This window comes from Cyanistes caeruleus, unplaced genomic scaffold (genome assembly GCF_971803275.1).
Source record: "Cyanistes caeruleus unplaced genomic scaffold, bCyaCae1.hap1.1 HAP1_SCAFFOLD_143, whole genome shotgun sequence".
Classification (NCBI taxonomy): Eukaryota; Metazoa; Chordata; class Aves; order Passeriformes; family Paridae; genus Cyanistes; species Cyanistes caeruleus.
Genome location: NW_028255937.1, coordinates 96,836 through 124,535, shown reverse-complemented (window position 1 = coordinate 124,535; position 27,700 = coordinate 96,836). Strand labels below are relative to the sequence as shown.

Here is a 27,700-nt window from a genome sequence, read left to right as displayed (position 1 = left end):
TTTTGGGGAAGGCTTCTCCTCTTCCTCGTTGTCCTTTGGATAACCTTACAGGTTTGTGTGTGCGTACTAAGCCTTGTGTTATGTTACTCTACTAATTAGTCTGATATTTACTGATTTTTAGCCCCAATTCTTAAAGTCATTCTAATTTTGTCCATCTCAAGGCAGTTTTGGCCATGAGACATCACTTATCTTCTAAACTACATCCTGTACCTCAATTTTAACATGTAACATCTGTAAAGGGGTGCATCTGCCTTGTAACACTGATTCCATTGGTTGCTTCTAATAATAGCTTCCCGAATAGTTACAGTTTAGTCAGCACGAATCAATTCCATTTATTACACTACCTCCCGGGCCCGCAGCGAGCCCCGAGCCCCCGCAGAACCGAGCGCGGCTCCCACCTGCGATGGCCGGGGCCGCCTCCGAGCTCCGCCGCCGCCTCACCGGGCTCCGGCCGCTGCTGCCGGGCCCGCACAGACGCTCCGGCAATGGCGGCTCTCCTGCCCCACGGCCGCCCTGGAGGCGCCAGCGGGGCCGGGCTCGTCCCCGCTCTGCCCAATCAGCGCGCGCCAGAGCCACGAGTGACGGCAGAAGCAGCCAATCGCAGCCAGCGGCGGGCTCTGCACACGGCACGGCCTCGCCTTCCTTGGGCGGAGCTCCGCCATTTCTCGGAAGCCTCGGCTGAGGAGCGGCCCCGGCGCTGGGCCCGGCCCGGGCAGGAGGCCAAGGAAGCGCCGCTGCGCTGAAGCGCCGGGAGCTCGGGGTGCCCGGGAGCTGAGGGCGCTGCGAGCTGGGGGTGAGTCCGAGATTGAGCAGGGCATGCCGGAGCGAGGCCAAAACTCTGTGACTCTCCTTCCTGTCCCGGGCGGGGAGCAGAACATACAAGGAAAGGCTCGGGGGTCTTGGATGAGGGTGGGGACAGTTTAATCCTTGGTCACGGGCACAGCACACCTGACTTGGGGAAATTAATTGAATTTATTCTCAAACGTGTCAGAACAAGAAAACGAGAAGGAAAGTGATTCCTTCGGAAATCCATCTTCCCCCCCGCTCTCCCTCCTTCCCGGGCTTAACTTTGTGCCCCTCTCCGTCCCCCTCCCCGCCCAGAGGCACAGGGATGGGGGTCACAGTCAGGTCATGTCACTGCCTCCCCCTGAGGGCCAGGAATCCTTGTCCTGCTGCAGCCTGGGGTCCCTCGCAGGGGCCAGAGTCCCTCAGGAGCAGGCTGCTCCAGCGGGGATGGCCAGGGGGATCCCCGAGTCCGGCCAGGAGCCACTTGCATGGCTGTGCAGGGGCTTCTGCCGGGCTCGGGGCCTCTCTCGGGCACCCCCTGCTCCGGCCCGGCCTCACTGCCCCCCTCACCCCCCATGCAGCGAGTGCCCGGGCAGGGAGATGCACGATTTTCCCGGGGCTGAATCTTGGTGTTTCTGAGCTTTATTTGGCTAAATGTTGGTGTTTTGTTTTTTTGTGGGGGCTGAATCTTTCTGTGTTGGGGGGATATCAGATTTTTGGTGTTTTGGAAGTTTTTGATCTGTCTTGACGTTTGGAGGATTTTTTGGGCTGAATCTTGGTGTCTTAGAGGTTCTTACAGACACTAGATACCCAATGAATTCCTGAGATGAACTTGGGAAAGGAGAAACCCTCAGCCCAAGGCTTTTTCCTTTCTTTTTTCCCTCCAAACTAGGATTTTTCATTCCCAAGCTGTGGCCAGATGGAGGAGGAGGAAAATCCCTGGAGATCTTGCACAAGGAGGGGCTGCAAACCCAGCCCAGTTAGCTGTGAGGAGGAAAGATCCTCCCTGTGCCGGGAAGGTGGCCGGAGATCCAGCCGGAGCTCAGAGCTGGGGGAGAAGCCCCACAAGTGTTTGGAATGTGCGAGAGATTTCAGCCACAGCTCCAACCTGCTCCGGCACCAGGTGATCCACAGTGGGGAAAGACCCTATGAGTGTGGGAAATGTGGGAAGAGTTTCAGAGATACCTCTGAACTGATGAGACACCAGGTGATCCACACAGGGGAACTGCCCTACACCTGCTTGGAATGTGGGAAGAGCTTTGGGTGGAGCTCCAATCTGAGGAAACACCAGCTCATCCACACCAGGGAGAGGCCCTACAAGTGTCCCCAGTGTGGGAAGAGTTTTCGGACCAGCTCCCATGTCCTCGTACATGAGCGGATTCACACAGACGAGAGGCCCTTCCGCTGCCCCGACTGCGGGAAGGGCTTCAAGCACAACTCCCACCTCACCGTCCACCGGCGCATCCACAGTGGGGAGAGGCCCTACGAGTGTCCCCAGTGTGGGAAGAGCTTCTCCAGGGGCTATCACTTGACGCAACACCAACGGAGGCACCAGTAAGGGAAGCCCTGTGAGTGCCCCGAGTGCGGGAAGAGCTTCGTGCGCTGCTCCAGCTCCATCCCCCATGGGAGGATGTGCGTTGGATGATCCCCAGTGACCCCCGTTGGGCAGAGCCCTGGTGATCCGTGGTCCTGGTGATGCGTGTTGGGAAGACACCTGGCTGGGAGGCTCCACATCTTCCTGGCTCCCTGTGGGCACCTGGATTGAACACCGGTGCAGGAACATCCACTGGGACACAGACCAACAATGGTAATTCCTTGGGGGGAGTGGATTTGTTGACTTTCAATCCCAGAAAATCTTTTGCATTCAATCCACCTATCTTCTGGTGGCATCAAGGAGGTCTTGGAGGTCTTGTCCAACCTCAGTGATTCCACAATTTTCATTTCCTATTGCCCAGAGGTGTCTTCCACAGCCAGATGTCGATGAAATGGGTCAAAGACCAAGATTTTGGAGATAGTGGTGTGGAAAGCCTTCCTAAAAATTTTGTTCCCTTCCACCCAAGCACGGGGATTCTCAGCTGGCAGAAATCCTTTCAATATGGCCTGACTGGCTTTTCATTTTTCTTTATCCCTTCAAAATATCCAACTTTGGGGTGAAAATAAAGACATTGAACTAAGACGTTGGTGAGGACATTGAGACACATAGACATGGTGGGACATGGAGAGTGACGTGGGGACACATGGACAGGGACATGGCCATTCATGGGGACATGGGGGGACACAGGCACAGATGGAGACATGGGGGACAATGCCAGGGGTGGAAACATGGTGGGGACACAGCCATGGGTGAGGACATGTGGGGCCATGGCCTTGGCCGCTGCCATGGGGGGAACTTGCAGGGGCTGTGGGGGATGCTGGGTTTGAGGGAGTTGAGGGTTCCTGGCAGGGACTTGGGGCTTGCTGAGGGCTTTGGGGAGCCCCTGGCAGAGGTTCTGGGGCAGCTGCTCAAGGACCCCCTGGCCTGGAGCCCCAGCCGGGCATTGGGCTCCTGGAAGGGAATGAACGTCCTTGTGCCCAGGAGGGAAATCCCAGCACCCCCAGGGTGTGGGGGGCAGCTGAGAGGCCACAGCAGGGAGGGGAAAGCCAGACAGAGCTGTCCCCCTCCAGAACTGCACCCCAAAAATCCCCAAACTCAGGAATTGCTCCCAAGAGGAAGCTGCCAGGATCTGCTTGAATTGAGTGAAAGGGGGGATGGGAGGGGTGGGGTGGTGGATTGGTGGCAGTGGGGCAGGGGTGGAGGAGCAGGGGAAAAGAGGGGCATGGGAGCCCCATATTGGGTTTGGATGAGTCTTGCTCCTCCTTCTTCATCCCGCCTCCTTCTCCTCTCTGGCCCGTTTCCTCTTCCTCCATCTCTTCTCCTGTTCCCCCCGAGCCCAGTGCCCACCCTTGGATCCCCATTTTTCCAATTCCTTCACATCCCATAGGAGGAGCCAGGATGGAGCCGGGGCAGGTTGGGCTGGGGCAGCACTGGGCTCTTGGCATGGTCCAGGTACCACCCATGCACCCCCTCCCCAAATTTCCCTGGTGGCTTCAGGGGTCCCAGCCCTTTTTAGGGTTTGCTGGGTGCCCTGCTGGAGTTTGGTGTCTCCCAAGGAGTCCCCAGAACAGGGTGACAGATCGGGGGGACACACGGGGGTCCTGATCCAACCTGGGGCAGCATCTGTCCCTGACAGGGTACCCCCATGGGGTCTCCCCAAGTCCCTCCCCACTGCCCCCCATAAATGGGACAGGGGCGAACTGGGAAGCTTTACTGGGAACACTGGGAGCAGCCGGGCAAGGGCAGAGTCACAGCAGGGCTGGGGGGGTACACGACCTCTCCAAAATCAGCCCAGGGATGGAGCAGGGGATGCTGGCTGGGCCTGAAGCCATGGGGATGGGCTGCAGCTGCCAGCGGCTCAGGAGCTCTGTGGGCAGAGAAAAGGGGGTGACACTGGGCTGGGGGCCCTGGGGGAGCACACATGTTCTGGGAGAGGGAGGATATGACCCCCAGGACCCCCCCTCACCTTCTTGTGCAGGCAGAAGCTGAGCCCCAGTGCCAGGAAGACGAAGCCCAACATGGAGCCCTCGATCCATATCAGCATCTTCCTGCGGGCAGTGTACAGCAACATCTCTGGGAAGTCTGCAGGGGTCGGGATCCCCCCTAAAACCTCTCACAGACACCCCAAGCCCTTCTAAGCACCCTTCCACTCTCACCCACCCCACCAGGACCTCTGAAACCTCCTCCCAGTCCCTTCCCAGCCTCCCCAGGATCCACCAAAGCCCCTCCTGTCCCTATCAGGATCCCACAGCCCCCTCCCAGTTGCCCCTCACCACCACAGGAGCCCCAGGACCCCCTCCCAGTTCCTTCCCAGCCCCACCAGGACTCATCAGGAACCCTCTCAGTCTCTTCCCAGTGCAATGAACCTCATCCCAACCCCTGCTTTCCAATCCCCAGTCTCCTTCCAGTCCCTCCAGGCTCACTCAAATCCCTCCCAGTGACACCCAGCACCCCTAAACTCCTTCCCAGTTTCCACCAGGACCCCCTGAACCCCATCCCACCCTCCCCAATAACCTTTAATCCCCTTCTCAGCCATTCTTGGCCCACAAACCCCTCTCCCAGTTTAAATCAGTCTATCTCAAACTCCCTCACAGTTACTCCTGGTGTCACTCTATTGGGAACGGCGAGAAGAACAACACAGACTCTCTTGTGAGTTGAACAGGAGAGCTCTTAAGGTTTATTACCTCAGATCTTTTTTTATAGACCGATACATGAAAGTACAGAAAGGTAAAACTTATTGGTCAGTGAACTAGCACATCACCATTATGGATGCTAAATCTAAACCACAGTGCCTGTACAAATTACAGGCCGCCTGGCTCCTCGGGCTGCCTGAGAAAATAGCCTGGGAAAAATATGAGAAGGAATTAAAACAATTCTCAGGGACACTAAACAGCCTTGCAGGTGTTGTTTTGCAGTTTTGTTTTCTCTTGCAGGAGAAGGCCAGGGGGGTGATGGGCCCCCCTGACCAATGATGGTGATGTAGCACTTTGTTAACCAATAAGAGTTTCTTTTCTGTACCTTCCACGTACCAGTCTATAAAACAGGCCTGAAGTAATAAACCAGAGAATTCTCGTGTTGTAACTCCCTTGAGAGTCCGTGTCGTTCTTCCTCGCCGTTCCCAATCGGAGCGACACACCATCATTGGTCACTGGGGTACACCACCCCTCGACCTTCTCTTGCAAGAAAACACAAAACTGACAAACAGCACCTGCAAGGCTGTCTTCTGTCTCTGAGGATTGTTTTAATTCCTCCCCATGATTTCCCAGGCCACTTTCTCAGGTGGGACTGAGAAAGTTATGCAGCCTGCTATTCTACAGGCACTGCGCTCCCTACTTTTGCTCATAGTTAACATCCATACTCCCAGCACACCCCAGTCCCCCTCCCAGCCCCTCTACTGCCTCCCCCGCTGCCCCCGGCGCTGTGGGGGCCGGGCCGTGCCCCAGTGCCAGCTCAGGGGGTGCTCCAGGCTGCCGTGCTCCACCTGGCAGCTGGAGCTGAGCCCGCATTGCCGGGGGAGTTTCCAGCAGCACCAGGAGCTGCTGGCTCCAGCTCAAGGGCACCAGCGAGATGGACACGCTGGAGGGCAGTGGGAGAGAGTGGGGACACACTGGGATCAGCTGGGTGTGAAATGGTGCCAAGGCCGGTCAGCTCTTCCTCAGCTCCACGCCAGGAGTGGAACACACCTCAGGAGCAGGATGACTCGAGGTGTGGCTTACAGCAATGTTCTGCAGCACTTACCAGCTGTCAGGCACAGTGTGGAGGCAAGAATGGGGGGAAGGTCTTTCATATTGGGGTTCAGAGAAGGGTTTAGTCTCCCAAGGGTCCAGGGACAAAAGACACAGAACACAAGTGTACAGCAATTTATATATGGGGAGGGCCCAGGGGTGGATACAAAACTTCAACCAGTGAGGGATATCCTGGGGAGGGGAATAGGACACATGGACCAATGGGGTGCTGTGGATTAGGGGATTTCCAAAGGGGACGTCCAAGCAGGGGGTTGGCATAAGGCAGGATTGACAGGGAACATTTGGGAACAAGGGGCAGGGTGGACAAGATTGATAGGGAAGGTGCTGGAAAAAGGGGTTGGGATACAATGATGGGCAGGGCAGGGGAGGAGATAACTTTGGGTTAAACCAACAAAGCAGGGGGGTAACAGCCTGGCTCTGATGCAGGGGGGTCCCAGGGTGTGAGGATGGGGGGTTTGGGAGGGTTCCAGCCCTGGATACAGGGGTGCATGGGGGTCCTGCTGCAGCGGAATGGGAGTTCAGGGGGTTCCCTTCCTCTGTTCTGGGGTTCAAGGGGTCCCAGTGCCTGAAAATGGAGGTTCAGGGGGGTTCTGGTGCACAGGAATGGGGGTTCTGGGAGGTTTCCATTCCCGAGAATGGGTGTTCAGGGATTCCAGGTTCCAGATAAGGGGGTGCAGGGGTTTTTGGAGCTGGGAAGGGGGTACCAGGGGTCCCGGTGCCCCAAAATGAACCTCCTCTGTGCCCAGGAAGGGAGGTTTGCCCAGAAATGGAAGTGCTGGGGTGTCACGCTCTGCAAGGTGGGATTCGTGATGTGGTTCTTTTAGTCGGTCTTAGAGTACAAAAGATTATCAGCAAACCAAGGACTTAAACAAGAAAACACACTTTATTGAGTGCTCATCAGCACTAATATGCGATAGAGGGAAAGAAAAGAGAAAGCAAAGCATAAGGAAAAGAGAGTAAGGGGATTATAGCTACCAACGTCGAAGTCCACTCAGCCGTCCAATGACGCAGAGTCTTCTGTCCGTTGGGGAGATCTCAAAGGAAGGTAAGTTTGGGGTATAATTTTATAGTCTTTTGCAAAGCGAGGGGTGCAGGGCCAAAACCAGATGAGACTGATGATCGCTGTGATGAATTCCATTGCGCAGGGAGCAGGTGTAGGGTACAGAGCGATCCATGTCTTGCAAGTCTTTGCTCACCAGCAGAACAAGGACAAGGTGTTGTGGAAAACCCATTGCACCGGGTACCACGCACAAGCCTCTGCTCACCAGCAGGAATGAGAGCCATGAATCATGGAAAACCCATTGTGCAGGTTACCAAGCCTCTGCTCACCAGCAGGAACGAGAGCAGTGTACCGTGCAACCTCCTGCAAACAATCACTGAGCAAACATCCATCTCAGCTAGGCCCAAACCCCCAAACCAAGTCCCTTGTGATATTCAGGGTCTCAGTCTCTGTCCTTGAGACGGTTGTGAGACAGATGAGGGAATCTTCAGACCGTCTCTTATACCACCCCGTGGCTCACAATCGTTGAGGTCTTTCTGCACGATGTTGTAGTGCTGCTGCAGAAATCTTCTCTGAAGTCTTCAGGACTCGTTACAGTTGGTAGTATATCCCAGAAAAAACAGAGACAGGTAGTAGGGAAAAGATAAGGGACAGAAAAAGGAAAAAGAGAAAACAAAAACAATAAGAAAATTAATATATTGATTTCAAAGAAAAACTATTATATATCATTTCAACTAAGACTTACATATTGGTTTCTTATCTTAAAACAAACAATAAATTATATTCTAAAATACACCATGATAAAATGATTAACCTCCTAGTCACAATGTCAAATTATTTATTGTAGTGCCTGCATAATTCATTGAGTATCGATAACCTTAGGGGTATCAGCAACATGTAAAGTACCAATCATGTTGTGTGCATCCATTATGGAAGTCACTTCTGTCAACCGCTTCATCATTCTCCAATTCAGGATGTACAAAATTGCTGATAGAACAAAACCAAGTAAAACTAAAACCAAGAGGACGATGATGGGATGACACAATTTGTTCAAAACACCTGTAGCAGTTGGTGACCACCCAAAAAGAGTATCCCACCACTTGTGTTCAGCACCTTTCCTTACTCTTTCCAGAACACGATGTATTCCTTTCACATTGTGGTGAACCGTAACTAAGGTCTTTTGTCCATCCTTTTTGATCTTTTCCAAAATTTCGATTAAATCCTGGTGAAGCAACAATTGCCTCACCAGAGTAAAGTTCATTCCAATTGGAGCAGGCACTAAACGATGAATCAAAGTGTAATTATACTGCAAAAGATAATATGAAGTAACTGGAGCTAAATAGGAAAAGTCACATCCTACAATCTTAGTAAAATTGCATACACAAAAATTTGAATGATTCTTAGTATCCACTACTATGTTTTCTACAAGCATACTATCACAAGCAGTTCTCAAGCATACACATCCATTCCCTACATACACAAGCACTGTTTCAGAAGTCTTATTAGGATGGATTTCAAAATGACAGATATTCTGTTCTGTGTCTAAACAAATGTCTTGAGCTTTGATTGCATTACTTTCACAGATAAACCCCTTTTGTTCCCGGACAATACAATTTTCTAAACCAACAGTTTGCCATTTCCCACCAGCCTGAAGGGCCCATTCCCTATGCTCTAAAGGATAGAGAACAGCTCCATCATGATTCAGCCCCAATGCAATGATAGGAAAGATTGAATGTACTGAAGCATTACGTATTGTCAACACAAAAGCTGTGGCTGTGTTTGTGGTGGGATCGTAGGTAAAATTTACCAAATTCCACCAAGATTGAAATTCTTTTTCAAAATCATTGGCATTGTCCCAGACTATTTTCCGAATCTCAGTGGGAAAGGTGCGTTCTTCACCCTCTCTGATAATTGATGCAGCAACTGACTGCATCCACAACTGGGCTTGAATACAGCTAAGAGCCAGAAAAACATTGTTTTGGGTAGCACTGAGTGCATCAATTATTAATTTGTGATCATCTATGTTTACCCTTTCCCAATTTGGTAATATGTTTGATAGCAACCACTGTTGGGTTCCCAAAGCAGTTAAAGATGACCTCAGTGGTTGCTGTATTTTGGTCAAATCTTTAGTTGCAACAGCCAATTTATTCATCAATACTTCTGAATCAATACTATTCAAAATTCCTAGTCCTGATCCCACAACACCCGTTATATCTCTTGTCATCCGTCTGTGAAAAGAATTTCGCTTTCGCAACCAGGTTGTCCGCCCCTCAAAGGAAGTTTACAAAAAAGGTGAACAAGCTGGCTGAATCTCTGAGACATTGTTTTGCATTAGTAATTTGACTTGTTTGATAGACCATGCTGGGTTAAATAGCATTTGTTGTTGGCCAGTTTTCCTGATTACATAGGGTCCAATTTCAAAAATTTTTGGAGTCAATCTACTTGGTGGCTGTATGGTAGGTATTACAACCTGAACATTAAGCTCTCCCCAATATTTGGTATTGTTTTTACCACACACGACTTTGGAGGACAATTGTACAGCCGTTAAATTCAGCCAACAATCTTGATTTCAAGTTTCACAAGATATAACCTGGCCACGAGATCCGGCAACTTGACTGTGTACAGGCTCAGTGTGGGATCCGGTACTCAGTCTGCAGCGTATTGAAACATCATCACCTTGAGTTAACAGAAAAAACAGGGAAAACATTAGCTTTGTCATTTAGCACAAAAAGGGGTATTCACACCATGGTATGTGATTATTACACTAAATATAGGCTTTGTTACAGCATTTATTTTAAATCTGTAAGTTCATGGTTTATCTGATCTTCATGTCCCTCGGTGTTCTTCTGTAGAAAATAAACAAAACAGAGTCTGCCACATAGGGGCAGGAGATTAAAATGATGGAATTATCCAGTGGGTGTTTATCCAATGCTCTATCCCCAGGGCATCGGAGGTTACCCATGCATATTCTCCTGTAGTTCTTTTAAAAGTTTCAGTTTGGACTAACCAAGATATAATCCCCACTCTTACCAGCAGAAAGCGTAGAATTTCTTGCCACTTTTCCTTTTGTCATACTGGAATTCTGTTTACTTCCCAGTCCTTTTGTTGCCAAAAAGGAAGCCACTCAGTATATCCCTTGAACATAGCATAGGAGTTAGTGTAGATACAGACAGGAGAGGTATTCTGTACCTCATGTTGGAAAACACTCCAAACAGCTATCAGCACTGCAGCCTGAGCGCTGCTTTCTCCCTCAGTAACAATTTGTTCAGCAGAGGAAAGGTGGAGGGCTACTGCCCCACACCTCCACACCTCTCCCTCTCGTTTGGCAGAGGTATCAGTGAACCAAGAGTTTGCTGATTGTTTTTGCTCACTGTCCAGAACCTGTGAGTGGTGTTGCTTTGGCCCACTGCCCAGAATCAGTTGAGGGTGAGGTGGAGCGCTTGGTACAATGGGGCTGGAATCCTGCCACTGAGAGACCAATTTACTTAATTTTTTAAGTGGCAGGTTAACCATTAAACCCTTCAGTACCCCTTTCTTCACCCCCAAGTTCCACCAATACTGTAGGCTAGAAATCAGCCTACCCTTTTCTGTTTTTATGTTGGGAGGGGTTTCTTTAATTACCAAGTCAGGTTTGTCATGGCTGCTACTTAAGCTCTCAGTTTTTTGTATCATCTGATTTTTTACAGCTTCTTCTGTTATTGAGAAGATGTTAGAGTCATGTTCAATCTGGGCATACCACTTTCTCACTGAGGCCCTCTGGGCCACCCCGTCAGGGTGGAGAGTCCCAGTAGTGATTGTCTTAGTAATTTCAAAAGGGCCTTTTAATGCAATTGGTTGTTGTTGTGTAATTTTTTCTACTTCTATGAGAGCTGGATTAACTACCAACAGTCCCTTTTCCCAGGTAGTGTACCTCTTTTCAGCATCTTTATTTTTTATTACTTCTTTTTCATCTCCTCCCACAAGGATATCATCTGTGGTTGTTTGGAGGAGAATTGCTGTAGGTTTCGGTGATTCTGGAAGACCACAAATTAAAGGGGTCATAATTTCAGTTTTCACAGGTAACAAAATTGGTGATTCATAACCAACAATTAATTTTCTTTCATGAATCAGTTGTAGACAAGCTGCCTTATGAATGTTTTCGAGAATTTGGTCTGGGGAGCCGGTTAGAGCTACAGGATCTCCCCTTTCCAGGGGGTTAAGTCCCCCTGCCCAATATGCAGCTCGCTGTGTTAGGGACCATGGGTTGCGGTTATCTCCTGTTGTTAAGAAAACACCATGTCCCCAATAACCACTTGCTTCTTGTTCAGATAATTGAATTTGATCTCCCCCTGTGAGAGACACTCGAAATACGTATTCTGTCTCTGACTCCTGAGGGAGACGCCCGTACTCCTTTTTTAACTTAGCTAATTCATTAGCAGTGTACGGGATTTCTTTAGTGGTTATATGTGGATCAAGAGCTTCATCATTGATATAATTATATTCTGTTTTAATCAAAGGTCTCATTTGTGAGCAACAGTTTTCACCACAATTTTTTACCAAATGTAATTTTTCTTGAGAATATTTGTGATTTATCTGAGGAGTTTCTTTTTCCAACGACTCCTTAAAGGAATCAGCAGACTGTGAATTTTTGGCACACTCCTCACTCAGAGCAGTTCGTAAGAAATGAATTTCATTTTGCAAACTTTCAACTAAATTTTGTAGGGATTGTATAATTACATTCTCTTCCTGCCTTCGTCTCGTGTGAGCCTCTACAGCTGACGTAAGGCAAGCTCCCAATACAGAACAAATTATGGTTTTATTACGGCCAAATTTGAATTTTGCCTCATGTTGCAGGGAGCAAATTCTATCAGTTACATTTTCCAGGTTGTACCAATTATTTTGAGCCCATTCTTCCCCAGCTGGGGAGGGCTTAGCATTGTGTTTTGCTAACAAAGCAATGAATGCAGCTTTACCTTTTATACTAGAGTTTTCAGAGTGTTCACTCATGTTTGTGTGTGTGAAGGGTTCAGTACCACTACAGGGAGGTAAGACTTAAGTTACGCACAGACGCAGCCTTTGCCACGTCACCCTTCGCGTCCCTGTATGGATGAAGAGACAAAATCTGCTTGGGAGGCACCCCTTTATGTTAAAATTCAAGTTGTCTCTTTACTACACCAAGCAGTCAAAATTCATCAAAAACACATAACAGTACACAGAACCACTACAGGGAGGTAAAACTCACACTACATCAGACGCAGCCAACGCTGCGTTCCCCCCTGCCGTGGGTGGAGAGACCAAATCTGCTTGGGAGGCACACCTTTATGTTAAAATTCAGACTCTCCGCTACACCAAGCAGTCAAAATTCATCAAAAACACATAACAGTACACAGAACCACTACAGGGAGGTAAAACTCAGTCACACTACATCAGACGCAGCCAACACTGCGTTCCCCCCTGTCGTGGGTGGAGAGACCAAATCTGCTTGGGAGGCACACCTTTATGTTAAAATTCAGACTCTCCGCTACACCAAGCAGTCAAAATATAAAAAACCAGTAAGTCCCACCTTTTGTACTCAAAGATCCCGTGTAAAATTCTGAAGACAGAGCCCTCAAATGAGTGTAGGGGTGCTTTTCACCTGGGCGTGTGCAGTTTGCGAGAAATTCGAGTCGCCTCCCTTGCTTTCTAGACACTGCTCACCAGCGTGGCAGGCTAGGTGCGGCTGAAGCGAAACGTCCTTCCCCTGATACAGACTGCACAACAACCTGCAACCCCTTCTGTCTCTCAGGATCCTGTCCGTGACGCCAATTTATGTCACGATCCGCAAGGTGGGATTCGTGATGTGGTTCTTTTAGCCGGTCTTAGAGTACAAAAGATTATCAGCAAACCAAGGACTTAAACAAGAAAACACAGTTTATTGAGTGCTCATCAGCACTAATACGCGATAGAGGGAAAGAAAAGAGAAAGCAAAGCATAAGGAAAAGAGAGTAAGGGGATTATAGCTACCAACGTCGAAGTCCACTCAGCCGTCCAACGACGCAGAGTCTTCTGTCCGTTGGGGAGATCTCAAAGGAAGGTGAGTTTGGGGTATAATTTTATAGTCTTTTGCAAAGCGAGGGGTGCAGGGCCAAAACCAGATGAGATTGATGATCATTGTGATGAAATTCCATTGCGCAGGGAGCAGGTGTAGGGTACAGAGCGATCCATGTCTTGCAAGTCTTTGCTCATCAGCAGGAACAGGGACAAGGTGTTGTGGAAAAACCCATTGCACAGGGTACCAGGCACAAGCCTCTGCTCACCAGCAGGAATGAGAGCCATGAGTCGTGGAAAACCCGTTACGCAGGTTACCAAGCCTCTGCTCACCAGCAGGAACGAGGGCAGTGTACCGTGCAACCACCTGCAAACAATCACTGAGCAAACATCCATCTCAGCTAGGCCCAAACCCCCAAACCAAGTCCCTTGTGATATTCAGGGTCTCAGTCTCTGTCCTTGAGACGGTTGTGAGACAGATGAGGGAATCTTCGGACCGTCTCTTACAGGGCTCCACGTTGGCCTTCATCTTCCTGGCACTGGGGCTCGGCTTCTGCCTGTGCAGGAAGGTGAGGTGGGGTCACGGGGGTCGTGTCCTCCCCTCCACAGAGTGTGTGTGCTCCCCTCTGGGCCCCCAAGCCCGGTGTCACCCCCTTTTCTCTGCCCACACAGCTCCTGAGGCAAAAGGTTCTTGAAGATTCAAAGTCAACAATTCCCACTGTCATTCTGTATCCTGTTGGATTTTCATTCCCCTGCTTTCATCCAGGTGCCCACAGGGAGCCAGGAAGATGTGGAGCCTCCCAGCCAGGTGTCTTCCCAACACGCATCACCAGGACCACGGATCACCAGGGCTCTGCCCAACGGGGGTCACTGGGGATCATCCAACGCCCATCCTCCCATGGGGGATGGAGCTGGAGCAGCGCACGAAGCTCTTCCCGCACTCAGGGCACTCGCAGGGCTTCCCTTACTGGTGACTCCGTTGGTGTCAAGGTTGAGCTGGTGGAGAAGCTCTTCCCACACTGGGGACACTCGTAGGGCCTCTCCCCAGTGTGGATGCGCCGGTGAACGGTGAGGTGGCCATTGTACTGGAAGCTCTTCCCGCAGTCGGGGCAGCGGAAGGGCCTCTCGTCTGTGTGAATCCGCTCATGTTTGAGAACATCAGAGCTGCGCTGAAACCTCTTCCCACACTTGGGACACTCGAAGGGCCTCTCCCCAGTGTGGATGAGCTGGTGTGCCCTCAGGTAGGAGCTCCACCCAAAGCTCTTCCCACATTCCAAGCAGGTGTAGGGCCGTTCCCCTGTGTGGATCACCTGGTGTGTCATCAGGTCAGAGATACTTCTGAAGCTCTATCCACATTTCCCACACTCATACGGCCGTTCCCCAGTGTGGATCACCTGGTGTTTCATCAGGTAAGCTGTGTTGGTGAAGCTCTTCCCGCATTTCCCACACTCGTAGGGCTTTTCCCCAGTGTGAATCACCTGGTGCTGGATCAGTTGGGAGCTCCACCTGAAACCCTTCCCACACTCCACGCACTTGTGGGGCTTTTCCCCCTGCTCTGAGCTCCGGCTGGATCTCTGGCCGTGTTCCTGGCACTGGGGGGTTCTTTCCTCCTCGGAGCTCCCTGGACTGGATTTGCAGACCCTCCTTGTGCGGCATCTCTGGGGCTTTTTCTTCTCTTCCATCTCAACATAGTTTGGTGTTGAAAGACCCCCGAGCTGTTCACCAGTCTTAACAGAAGTAATTGTGAATGCCGTTTATTTCTATTATTAACACACCTTTTATAGGGTTCTACAGGGTCTGCGGGCAGAGCAAGTTACTATTGGCTAACACACATAGGTTTACATTCTTATCCTTGTACACAAGGATATTGTTTTGCTTTACTCTCTCTTCTGCAGGCAAGTTTCAAGGATTTCAGCCCTTAATATCACGACTTATTTCAAAGACTGGTTTGTGCAGACAGGCCTTTACTAATATATAAAATATAGCAACAATTCCCCCTTTCTCTTTTTGCACAAACCAGGCTTTGGATGTGACTCATTCTATAGTTTCATGAAGCCAAGATAACACACAACTTAGACTTTCATCCCGATTAACATTATAAGTAAAGTCTGTCCCCCTTCTAGCACAAGAGACCTCAACCATCCAGTGATGCCGCAGCTGGAGAACCAACTTCCAATGGGGTCACTATCTTCTTTCAGGGCATGTAACCCATCCTGAAGCTGTTGTAGTTGCCCATGGATGGAAACTGAATGATCAGTAAGATTCAGACAGCACATGCCTTCAAATTCCTCACAACCACGTCCTTGTGCTAAGAGCAAAAAGTCAATTGTGGCTCGATTTTGTAATACTGCATGACACACACTACTCACATCAGCTGAAAGTTCACTTAACATTGTGGATGTTAAGTTCAATTTTTTCTTAGTCTAACAAGCGAGCCTTTTTAGAGTTGCTAAGCTTTAATTCATTCAGGCTTCACTTTGACTGACTGATGTTTTTTATTTTATCAACTACATTCTACAATTGGTGTAAGCTTGGATGGAAACAAAGTAAGTTTCCCAAAATAACAGAGTTTTCTATGTGGATTAGCAGGAATCTCATTCTATGCTCTATCTCCACAGATTAGGAATATGGAACTAATTAATCGCTTTGGTAATTGTTCTGTGAGATTGCACCACTAATAAAGGCTTTACTTTCAATGGTAGTAACGAGATCAGCTATAGGGTTGACAGCAGCCCAGTGCTGCATTACTTTGTTAGAATGACGTTTTGTCGGGGGTTCAAACATTATCCATCCACCTGAGGTATTGGTGGAACCTAACAAATCTAATTCTTTTGGGGGGCCCTATGGTAACATTGAGAACTTTGGTAATTTTTGCTTGCCAGCAGGCTTCAAGTTGTCTTAATGTGAAGCCAACAGTGCAATTGCACTCTTGCAACATTGCAAATTGATTCAGTCAAGTCTCATTTCTAACTAAACCTTTAAATGCTGGAGGATCCCATTCAGGGATTCCTATGAGACAGGTGTGAAAAGGATCTCCAGGTGTGGCTAGGCTCAGACACATTGACCTTTGGCCAGTTCAATGTGCCAGAGTGACCCATATGTTCTGTCACTTTTGGATGTTAGTTAGCAGACAGTTGGTCAGGACTATACACAACACAATTACCAAAAGCAGTTTGTTCCATGTAAATGACACCATACTTGCAAACTCACAGCTAAACTTTAATGTTAAATGAACTTTCAAAGATGCTTACACTACCTCTTGAAGGGGGGAAATGCTTATACTTTATACTAATATAACAATTACTACACAGGCTAAACTCTTAATCTTAAACTATTATCTAACTACTTTTACCACACATGCTCTGGTATATATGTAGTCTAAGTGTGGAAGCAATTTGCTGAAAGGGTAAACACACAACTACAATTTGCTTTATATACAGTTAGATGGAGTCTCTACACTTTTCTTAGATCTTCTACAGAATTTCCTTCACAAACAGACTATGATTTAACACAATTCAGTCTTGGAACGTTCACTGCTCCCTTGATGTCAGCTGGCAGCTGATCGGTGACTGAGGGCTTTGATGTTCAGGTTGTTCTTCACATCCTTCTAAATCTTAAAACAAAGGATAACTGAAAAATTGGTAGAGACACAACATCATAATAACAACATAAAATTTCTGTTGGCAACTGTCTGTGTAGTGCTCAGACACAACTATGTCCTGACAGCTCCACTTCTGATCCATGTCTGGAGTACCAAGGCTGTGTGGTGACTTCTCTGTTCACTGGATCTCGTGTGTTCAGAGGCAGACAGTCTGGTCAGATGGACAGGTGACCTTTTTGAACCTGCCAACAAAACACAGACACTTCTCCCCTTGAAGTTAATGAATTACACTAATCAAAATGCTTTTAGGATATCAATTTTCCCTGTTTTCTTAAAAAAAAAAAAAAATGAGATGTACTTCTGTTATAAACATCAACATCAACACAAACCCATATATACAAGGATTAAGAACCTATAGCAGTTAAAAAATCAATTAAATCATAAACATTATTAATAACATATGTAATATAAAACTACTATTAATTACTAAAACACTGCACCAGCATCCCATAGTTAGCAAGCAAACAGAAACAAAAAATCATCAGTGAAGGATTGGATAACCACCTCCGGAAATGATTCTCCAAGCCCACTTCAAAATTGATCCAGCTGTCATATTAATAGGGTCAAATTGCTGAGTCAAAAAGTGACTCAAATACTGATTTGGTACAGAAAACATCTGGATCTGCTGGCAAACATTCTGTCCAGGTAAAGTCAAGGCTTGGCCAGGGCCTGGCTTTAAACTGGAAAGATGCCTCTTAACTCATTTCTAAATCAAGGTTCTCAATAGCAGCAGCTAGGAGATGCTTACAGCACAGCAAACTGTTAAAATGCATTTGTACAAAGCAAATGATCAGAAGCCTCAGGTACCAGACCAATTAAACCATGCAGCAGTTGGTTTAATCTGAAGCCTCTCCCATGGCAGCTGTGCCTCAGCAATGGTACATCTTCTTAAAATTCTGGAAACACTGAAAAATAAGAAAACTATGGCAAACAAAAACTGCAGAGATTGCAACAACCAATAGAACTCCTGATGAAGTCAAGGGTGTCACAGACTGCATTCCCTTCTATCCACAAGCAGGTGTTCATCAGTGTTCTGTCACAGCTTTCTCAGTTGTGGCTATCTTCATCTCTCTAGGAAAATAACTATACTTTGCAGTTTAGACACGTGTCTCCAATAAGACATAAAACAATTTAAATTAAACAATATTTAAACCTAACAATAATGATTTATGACAAAAGGAAGTAACAAACTTAACCTTAAAAGAATATCTAAGTTATAAAACTTAACTTAAAAACATTCAAGCCTAAATATAATAAAACTTGACTATTCTTAATTCTATTAACACTTAATCTATATTAAATAAAAACATAACTTAATCTTATTCTGTTACTACAAAGAGGCAACTAAAGGTTTGATATATACCTTTTAAACACAATATAACAGTAACATAGATTCACTATAAAGATTATAAAAACATAACAAATCCATCACAATACTATGTCATCTAGCTTTGAGAATAACTCACAATAACTGTAAATGGTACTAAAAATACTTATTCATAATAGGAATTTGCCTTGCTTAAATTGGTTAGGATTTTAAAGTGCAGTTTTTCTAGAGAAAAACCACAACACAGCATTTGGCAAGTTGCCATTCAGCTTTTGTAGCACTTTTCAGAAACATTAAGTCTAATTCTTAAACTAAAATCCAAAATCCAAATTGGTATATATGCAGTTATATGTGTTTTATATAACAAAAGGACTCACATTGAAATTACCTTATTAAAATTGTGGAAAAAACAAGCAAATGGGTAATATATACTTTAACTTAACTTTGTCTTGTACAGTAAAGTTCTCTTAACTAATTATTTTTTTTTTAAACCACAAATCTCTTTTGTAGATAACATTAACTGGAAGGTTTTCTTAGAAGCTGTAAATCATACCATATTTTAACTTTAGGTTCTAAAACTAATTATTGCAAGGTAACTTCTGTTAATATTCACCTTAAACACCTTTTTTTTTTGAAAAGGGGCCTTTTTAAACTTTCAAAGAAACACAATAATTTCTCCAGTAAAACTCTAAAAAACTGCAACTGCATAAATTCATTATTACTTGAAACACAAAATTAACTCTAAAAGGGTATATAAAAACATTTTAAAAAACCCATGAATCATGACTTTTTAACAAACTGGGTACTATCCCAGTGCTTTTTCTTAGAGAGGGAGGGGGGGGGGGTGGACTGCCCGCCCTGCTGCTGCTCTCTGCTGCTGTTATCTTTCTTCACATTCTCCACATACCCTTGCAGAAAAAAAAAAAACGAAAAAACACCTCACAAAGTTAAGTTTAACACATACAGTTGTTTCTCTCAATCTCTCTTGTTCACTGAGAGAGGAAAAAAGGGGCACAATTTTTACAAAAGCAAGCGATGTTACACGAAAATCTCTCATGGCCAGGTGGTAACAACGGTGACCATTCCACCTTATCAACTCCTAATTACAGTGATGGAGTTTGAATTAGATACCATATAGTTTGTGACTTTTTGGCTATTTTGTCTCTTTCTGAAGCTGTCTGAGCCACCTGTTTCTGCTCAGCTGTTTCTGTAATTGTTCAGTGTGGCCTTGGAACTTTTTCTGCACTGCTTCTGCCCCAGGGGTGCCCCCGCTCTCTGCGCACACCTCAGTGCTCCCCCATGTCCCCCTGGTTTGGGTGGAAACCAATCTAAATTTGGATTCTTTTCTTCCAGGGTAGCAAAGTTGGAACTTAAATAAGATTGTAGTGTTAAGAGTGACTCCAAAAGTGAAGCAAATAGTTCAGAATATATCACATCCTGCCGTAACTGAACAGATTCTGTTCGTTGTTTCAGCGTTGCTGTGGAATTTCTTTCTCATTATTTCCTTCTCTCTGACTCTCCCTCCCTCTTTCCATGGGCAGCACAGGTAGGAGTGTTTGCCCAGCAGTGGGAGGCAAAGGAATGAGCATACCCATAAGCAAGAAGTCCAGGGAGCTCCTTGCGCAAATCAAAACCCTTAAGCTGTGGCTTTTCTAAAAAGCAGGTAAATAAATCATGTGCTGCTTGCCTTTCCATCTTACCGTCAGCGCTGTTGCAGCCCTACAAGGTTCGGCAGCACGTTACGGCCAGGACTCTCCTCTGAGGTCGCCTGGGGCGCGGCACCGTTGCTTTTCGCCGTCCTTGCTGCGGAGGACCCGTCCCCTGTCGCCGACTCCCGTGGCCTTCGCTTTTTAATGTCCCAAAGGTCCCAAAGGTCCCAAGGGTCCCATTTGTTCGGGCGCCATTTGATGAGTTCGGCGGGAGACAAGCAGCACTCAATATGAATGATCAGTAAGTCTCATTTATTGGCAACTCCAAACTCCCTATATAACATCAATAATTAGGCTCATACATAGTGCAAAAGCAAGCTCATTATTGGGTATTTAATTTAAGGACAACTCCACCTAGTTCCACATTCTTGTGGTTGTTCATCTGTGCTGAATCCACATTCTTCTGATCACAGTGTCCTGTTCTCAGTTCACAGTTATCACTAAGGTCTTTCTGACATTGCAACATCTCATACCAACTACACTCTACTGTTGTTTAATTCTTTCTCAGCTAATTGCTGCATGGGAACACGACCTTTGTTAGCTAGCCACTCTTTCACACTGTTGAGCTTCGGGAGCCTCCCGGGAAGCACCAGCCATGAAGATTCCAGTGGGCTCAGCTGCACCCTGCAGGGGTACTGGGTGTGGCCCGTTGTGACTCAGCGGTGCTAAGAGACCCCTGTGACATCAGAGAGCCCCACCATGACTCAGGGTGTGTAAGCGGCGCAGAACCCTGAGGTGCCCAGTCCCGTGAGAGCCACTCTTGCAGAAGGAAGCAGCTCCCGAGATCCATTCGCGCTTGATCTCAGAGATGGAGGAGAACAAGGCGAAACCCAAATGCTCCCAGCCACCCAGCCCCCTGCCCAGCTGGGGGCAAGACCAGGCCCTCAGCGGGCACTTGGTGGGGGCAGTGGGTGGCTCAGCCTGGCCACAGTCAGGCACTGAGGAGAAGGAGGGGCCCTTGGTCATCACGGAAGAGAAGAACCCTGACGTGGATGACGAGCCTTCCCAGTGGGGAGACCTTCGGGCCCAAGAGCCTCGCCTCTACGGAGCAGGGAGTCACCAAGAGTTGCAGCAGGGGAAGGTGGCTGTGAGAGTGCCCTGGGGAGATGTGGCACAGCAACACCTCTACCAGTGGCAACAAAGGGTGACAGTCAAGGAGCTGCCCCAAGGGGAGAAGGAGGTGAGTGACCTAAAGCTGTCCCAGCAAGGGGAAGGAAGTGCGAACAGCCAGGAGAAGCAGACACATTCTCCTGCCCCCAGTGAGGAGATGCCATCAGCAGGGGTACAGAGCTCAGGCCCTGCCCCTCACAGCACCTGCTGCTCCCCCAGCCTGCCGGGAGCCCAGAGCCCCAGTGAGCAGCAGGCTGTCGCTGAGGGGAGGTCACTCCTAGCAGAGGAAGGGAGTGAGGAGGGGACCCCAGCTGAGTATGATGAAGACTGGGAACAATACACCCAGAGTGAGTCCTCCCAGGAGTGCCAAGCAGAGCCAGAGCTGTCCCAGGAAGAAGTCAGCAGCTCCCAGGACTGGTACGACTCGGAAGAGTGCAGCGAACTGGGCCATGGAGACTTCCTGGACGGGGACTCCAGCAGCCTAGACGATTCCACCGAGGAAGACAACAGCAGCACACAGGACAGCTATGAATATGTGAGCATCCTCAGCTTTGGGATCACCCCCCTGCCACAGGAGGAGGACAGCTTGGACAAAGTCAGCCTCCTCGAGCTGTGTGAAGCAGAAAGCAGGGCCCAAAGCCTGGCAGCTCTTGCGGCAGACGGGCTGCCAGTGCCTGTCCCTCGGGAGGCCTGGCTTGAGGTCCAGGCACCGGAGTCACTCCGTGCCTCACTTTCCTCCCTGCACGGCCAAGCCTCCATGGCCCAGCAGGGGCCTGAGGCAGGGCCTCAGAGCCTGGGGCCTGCCCTGCACAGCCTCGAGGTCCCCGAGGCCCTCAGGCAGCAGCCGTCTTCCTCCAGCAAACGGCCCGGCTTCCTCAGGCGGGCACGGCGGGCGCTGCGGGCGCTGTTCCGCTGGCCCTGCTGGGCACCACAGCCACAGGAGTAGCGCCGGTGCCAGGCTTACAGATGGCAGCTGGCCCAGGGCCCCAGGGAGCCACACCTTGCCCTGGACATGGCCCTGCAGCCTCAGCTGCCATGGCTACTGTGGACTGTGCCAGGGGCATCTCCCCAACATCCAGAGTCACCGCTGTGGCCAACCCCAAACAGCAGCCATGGGGCACATTGGTGCCAGGGCGCTCAGCAGTGAATCCCAGAGTCATCAAGGTGGGAAGAGACCCCGACAGTCACCCAGTGCCACTGGCCTCCTGGCAGCACCGCCATCACCGCAAAACCACATCCCCAAGGGCCACAACTCTTCGACACTCCAGGGACAGCCACTCCACCACCTCCCCGGGCAACTTCTTCTAATGCCTCACGCCTCTGTCAGAGAAAAACTGCTTCTGATATTGAGTCTGAACTTCCCCTGGTGGCATCACGGGACATTTCCTCTCATGAAAGGATCCCACGCCAGTCCTTTGGGATTATATCCATGAAGAATGGGCACAGACCAGAGGTGCTGCTCCACTGACGTGACTGCAGAACTTTGGCTCGTACCATTCTTCCAAAAAAATCAACGTTGAGTTTAGGAAATAGTAGTAGTTAGGAATAAGAATAGGAATAGGAATAAGAAGATGAATAGGAATAAGAAGATGAAGATAGTCATTAATATAAGAAGAATAGGAATTACAGGAAGCATAACAAGTGAATAAGATTTAGAATAAGACGAATAGGATGAAGAAGAAATAGTAGTAGTAAATAGGAATAAAAATTAGGAATAAGAAGAATAAGAGTAAGACGAAGAAGAAAAAATAGTAGTAGCAATTAAGAAGGGAAAGAAGAAGAAGCAGAAGAAGGGAAAGAAGAAGACAATTTAGATGAAGAAATAGTAAATAGTAAGAAGAAGAAGAAGTAGATCATCAAATTAAAATACACATCTGGGATCCCAGAATGCAGGGAAGGACTTTAAAAAGCACCTACTTCCACCTGATCGTCTTCTGAGCACTCTCTGCCTCTGAGACCTCCTCCCTGTTTCTATGTCCCTGGCACCCATTTATTTCTCAATAAAACCCACGTTCAATAAAATCTGCTTGTTGTCCTCCTATGGTCTCATTTGCACCTTCACTGGGGCAGAGGCACCTCTCCTGCATGGCATCCTAACCCTGGGTGGAACCATGGGCAGGGTCCCTTCCAGTCATGAACACTCCAGGATTCTGTCAGGACTCCCTTCCCTTCTTCCCTCCGCTTCCAGCTGGAGAATGTGCAGCAAAGCAACCTTTGCTGTCTGCTCTGGGAGCCCACCCAGCTGCTGGACCCTGCCCAGCTCCCTTGGGAGGCACAGCAGGAGCAGCACCCTGGCAGCCTCGGGAATTGCCCTCTGGGGTCCATGGCACACACTGCAATGGGCTGGCATTCCAGCTTCCAGCAAGGAAAAGATGTTCCTGCCCTTCAAGGCCAAGTTCTCAAAGGGCAGAGACCCAAGTGGAGCAAGATCTTACAATGACATTCCACTGCCAGCCTCCATAACTTCATCCAGGGCTGCTTTACCTCCTGGATTGGGGAAAAACAAAAATCAGGAGAGGGTCTTTGGCTGGGAACTGCCACAGGAAAAGAGGGACACTGGGAGGGAAAAAGAGCAGACAAAGGAAGGCAGGAGAGAAAGGAGGACACAAATGGCAACCAGCTGAGAAGGTGGCACTCTGAAAACCAAACCGGAACTTACGGAAAAAGAATGGGGCAGAAATGAAGGATTCTGAAACTTTATTTACTATGCTTCTCTGGGCAACCTGTGCCAGGACCTCACCACCCTCACAGGGAAGATTTTCTACATTAAACATGAATTTCCTCTCTTTCACTCTGAGCCACACAAACTCGTTTGTGGTAATTCTCATAAACTGCTCAGCTCTTTGTTCCAGTGCACCCAGCAAGCAACAGGCAGGACAGTTCCACCAGCATGGAAACCCAACTCACAGCTGAGGGACTCAGAAAATCTAAACACCAGCAGAACACCAAAAGGGCACATTTATCATTTTTGCTACAATACACAGCACTGAAAGTGATAGCTAATGACAGCCTCCTAGTCACCCCAATCCTTTCTCCATTTTAAACTTTCTCTGAAATAACCAAAATAACTCTTCAAATTCCTTCATCTTTATCAATCACAGATCTTTTCAGAGCAGACTCAGGAAGAGAGCACATTAGCATGTTGTTATTCAGACATGGCTTGTTGTCCCTCTTCCCCTGCTAAATGACAGCAGTAGATACTGGGAATAACCAGGTATCCTGAGGAATTTTTCCTGCAGCAAGTTATTTTCCTATCATGGTCCATCTGTAATTTTATGACTTATTAAAAGACCAATATAAATACAGTACAGTGCCTTGCAATTACTCCCCCATATATTTATAAACCTCAAAGTCTTCCAGGTGCTAAAAACAGGAAAAACCCTGTGTCACTCTTTCAGGAGATTAACGTAGTTAGGGACTGGACACATCCTCTGTAGGACTAACTAGAAAAACAGCTGAAGCTCCAGCAGATCCTTAATAAACTTTTCAGGAATAAAATTGTGTTATTTCAGTGTGCTGATTTTTTATTAATCTAGTTATTATCTTTTTATTTCTTTTCTCTTTCTGGCTTTTCAAAAGCTGATGTTGCACAAAAAAGTGAGCTGTGGAAACCTGAAGCAAGCTGGGCAATTAGGGCTGAACTGCTCCATCTGCTTCACAGAGAATTTTTATTTGACCCCAGGAATGCTGATTACTCAAGCAGACTAAACAATTTTGATTCATTTCAGCATGCGAGGACTGGGGTGTGCAGCTTCAGGCCAGGCTGGCAGGGTTGAACAGGAATTCCCAAACAGCACTGGAGTCATGGTCCCCTCAGCATACCCTGCTCCACCCAGCCCCAGCCTGCTGGGAATCAGGCTCAGACGTAAAAGCATGAATTCTGAATATCTCAGGATTGCTGTGTCGCTGCCCGCTCGGCCCTTCACGCCCCGGCTAGCTTGTGCCAAGCGTCAGCGGCAGGAGTGGGGAACCAGGTGAGCACTGTGTGGCTCAACCTGGAACCTCTAGAGCTCCTTTGGGCTCGGGCTCTATAGTATGCAGGGCGACACGAGGTGCAGTAAAGGGAGAGAGAGTGCTCGGAGTCCTCCAATTTCCCAGGAACAAGTTTATTCCAGCAGGTGCAGGGAGAAGGCGATGAGGGACAGGGCTGGGATCTCGAGGAGGAAGTCCGAGCCGAGACCCTGGGCACCTCTGTGCGCCAGGTTTTAAAGCCCGTGGGCGGCTCATACAACAACCAATAATATGGCAGCAGGGGAGGTGTTGTGGGAAGGGGTTACAATACACAAATCCAATGGTAGGGACTTGGGGGAGGGAGGATAGCTATACAACCAATAGGGCATCGAGTAAGGGGTGATGAACAAGGAAGGAACCAGAACAAAAGGTGTGGTGTACATAGATTGATAGGGCTTGGGGGTAGGACCAAAGTGATGGATGGGGAACAATCTGGAAAGAGGGGAGAGGTTTACAATGACAGGCAACTGGGAACAAACCATATCGGGATAGTGGGGAGTAACTGGGGCAAACCAACTCTAAACTCAACGAAGGTGAACAAACATACTTAATGAAAGTAAACTAACAGGCGGCAACAAATCTCCCCCTTTCTTTTTTAGAAAGAGGAGGTTGCATCGGCAGGAGGTGCAGAGGGTTCAACAAACCAGTCTTGGGGTACGGGAGAAGGAGGAGGTGAAGAGGGAGGAGAAGGAGCGCTAACAAAATTGACTTGAGGGGAGGGGGATACAAGATGTAAAACTGATTGAACTAAACATCTTCTTAAAACTGCAAACGCTATTAAAACGATGAAAACGACGAAAACAATCCATAAAACAGTCTTTAAAATGGATGAGAGCCATCCGGAGACCCCCCCATCCCGAAAAAAGACTGGTGACCCAGTCATTAGTCTCTTGGCGTATTTGGTGGATCATGCCCTTCATTTCTGTGATGGTTTTCTTGATGTCTGTGCTCCTGGTGGTCAGATTCATGCAGCAAAGTCCCTCAAATTCTTTACAATCATGATTATGGAGGAGCAGTAGGAAATCAATAGCAGCGCGATTTTGTAGCGTTGCTCGCCTGGTTATCTCCTCGTCTTCGAGGAGGTCGCTCAGCGCGGTTGACGTTAAATTGGCTTGCTTGACCACCCAACACTCTAATTGGCCTAATTCTCCGAGGGCTTGTACCGCAGCCAACCATGGCAGAAATACTGACACAGCAACCCGTTTTGGTTTATTCCAATGAAAAATTTCAGAGTCGCAATCAGGGTCAAGATCTTCGAGACTGCGCTTCTTAATGACCGAATTATTCTTTCGTTCCCAATTTTCAATTTGAGATGTATTGGGTGCAAACAAAGACAACCGGCCTAAAGTGCACGGCCCTCCGAGAAGGCGAGAGGGGATGCCAGCCCACGCTCGGTCCCCACAAACTAAAAATATGCCCTTAGGCAACTTAAGAGGGTAGGAACTGAGGGTTGAGGGCATCTTAACATGGGCGATGTTCTTGCACCAGGAGGCTGCTTGAAACTGTTTGTTGTCCTGCATTAAATTAGAATAAGGAGTAGGATCTGAGGGGTAGTAACGGAAATGGATACAATAGGGTGCGGGGGAGGAGTTTAACAAATCAAATTCTTGGGGCTCAGCGGTTGCCCTTTCCAAGAAGACCAGCCAGTCTCTCCATAGTAGGAGAGGGTTCTGGACAGGCCTCTTAATCTTGTAGGTGAGTGCAGAGCGGGCCACTCGCTGAGCTGGCCTCCCTTTATTAACTTCGCTGAACAAACTCAACAGGGAATCCGGGTATTCATTAGGCTTTAACGGGATCCCCACCAGGCAAGTGGTCATCGGATTTCCTGCTGCTCCTGTGGATAGGCATAGCTCATCCCGTTGGAGGGACTTTGCCAACATGACCCAAACATTTTGTTTGGGTTGGGGCACGATCCACATGTTGATCTGGGTCACCAGCATCATCAGGAGTGCAGTGGTTGGTGCAACGATCGGGGTGGTCATCTTTCCGATGGCTCTTTCTGAAAACAAAACATACGAAAAACATAACTTTAACTGAAAAGAAAGGTAGGTTGACATAACAAAAAGGGGCTTGGGTTGTTTCCTCCTCCTCCTCGGGATGGGGGATGGCTCATCCAGACACGACGTCATTGACATCCTCGACCCTATCTGGTGGGCTGCTTGGATGTCTGGGGACATAAGGTTTCACCCATCTTTGTGGGATCCACCTTAGTCCCTGGGGCGAGGATATGCAAGCGTACCCCCGCCCCCAGGTCACCAGATCGAAAGGACCCAAGATCTTCTGGGTCTCAGGGTCCCGGACCAGCACTGGAGGGCGCTGCTGCAACTGGTAGTTCTTGTTGGTCTTGAAATGCCGGGCCACTGGAGGGTTAGGGTCCTGTTCGGAACAATTGAGAAAGTTTAGCGTGTAAAGGGCTTTGCACAACCGCTCTTGTGGCGTGCAGCCCTTCACAGTCTCCCTTTGATGAGAAAGGACACGCTTGAGCGACTGATGGGCTCGCTCAACGATCGCTTGGCCGGTGGGGGAGTGTGGGATGCCTCTCTTATGTTCCACTCCCCACTCCTGCAGGAATTCCTCCAGTTTCCTGGAGGTGTATGCTGGGCCATTGTCTGTTTTTATTTCTTTGGGGACCCCCAGTACAGAGAAAGCCTGCATTAGGTGCTTACAGACATGCTCGGCTTTCTCTCCTGTGTGGGCAGAAGCAAAGACAGCACCTGAGAAGGTATCGATGGAAAGGTGTACGAACCGAA

The 27,700-nt window shown here is 48.3% G+C and overlaps 2 protein-coding genes and 1 long non-coding RNA gene across 3 annotated transcripts; 1 reads left to right on the top strand and 2 right to left on the bottom strand.

The window, feature by feature from the left end:
- Positions 1-643: 643 nt before the first annotated feature.
- On the top strand, positions 644-2,960 carry LOC111945194 (uncharacterized). Its single transcript, XR_015282055.1, has 2 exons — positions 644-793; positions 1,679-2,960. It is a non-coding gene; the product is annotated as an uncharacterized LOC111945194 (long non-coding RNA).
- A 4,030-nt stretch (positions 2,961-6,990) lies between these two features.
- On the bottom strand, positions 6,991-17,075 carry LOC147645942 (uncharacterized). Its single transcript, XM_086874085.1, has one exon. The coding sequence runs from the start codon at positions 12,110-12,112 to the stop codon at positions 10,196-10,198; it is 1,917 nt and encodes a 638-aa protein (XP_086730211.1). The 5' UTR covers positions 12,113-17,075; the 3' UTR covers positions 6,991-10,195.
- On the bottom strand, positions 7,986-9,692 carry LOC147645943 (uncharacterized; the record flags this gene model as incomplete). Its single annotated transcript, XM_086874083.1, is given in 1 exon segment — positions 7,986-9,692. A coding segment is annotated over 1 exon segment (1,707 nt), but the record flags the coding sequence as incomplete, so codon positions are not given.
- Positions 17,076-27,700: the final 10,625 nt, after the last annotated feature.

Excerpts from the sequence above, each read along its gene's own strand:
- LOC147645942 (XM_086874085.1), bottom strand. The coding sequence starts at position 12,112 with ATGAGTGAACACTCTGAAAACTCTAGTATAAAAGGTAAAGCTGCATTC.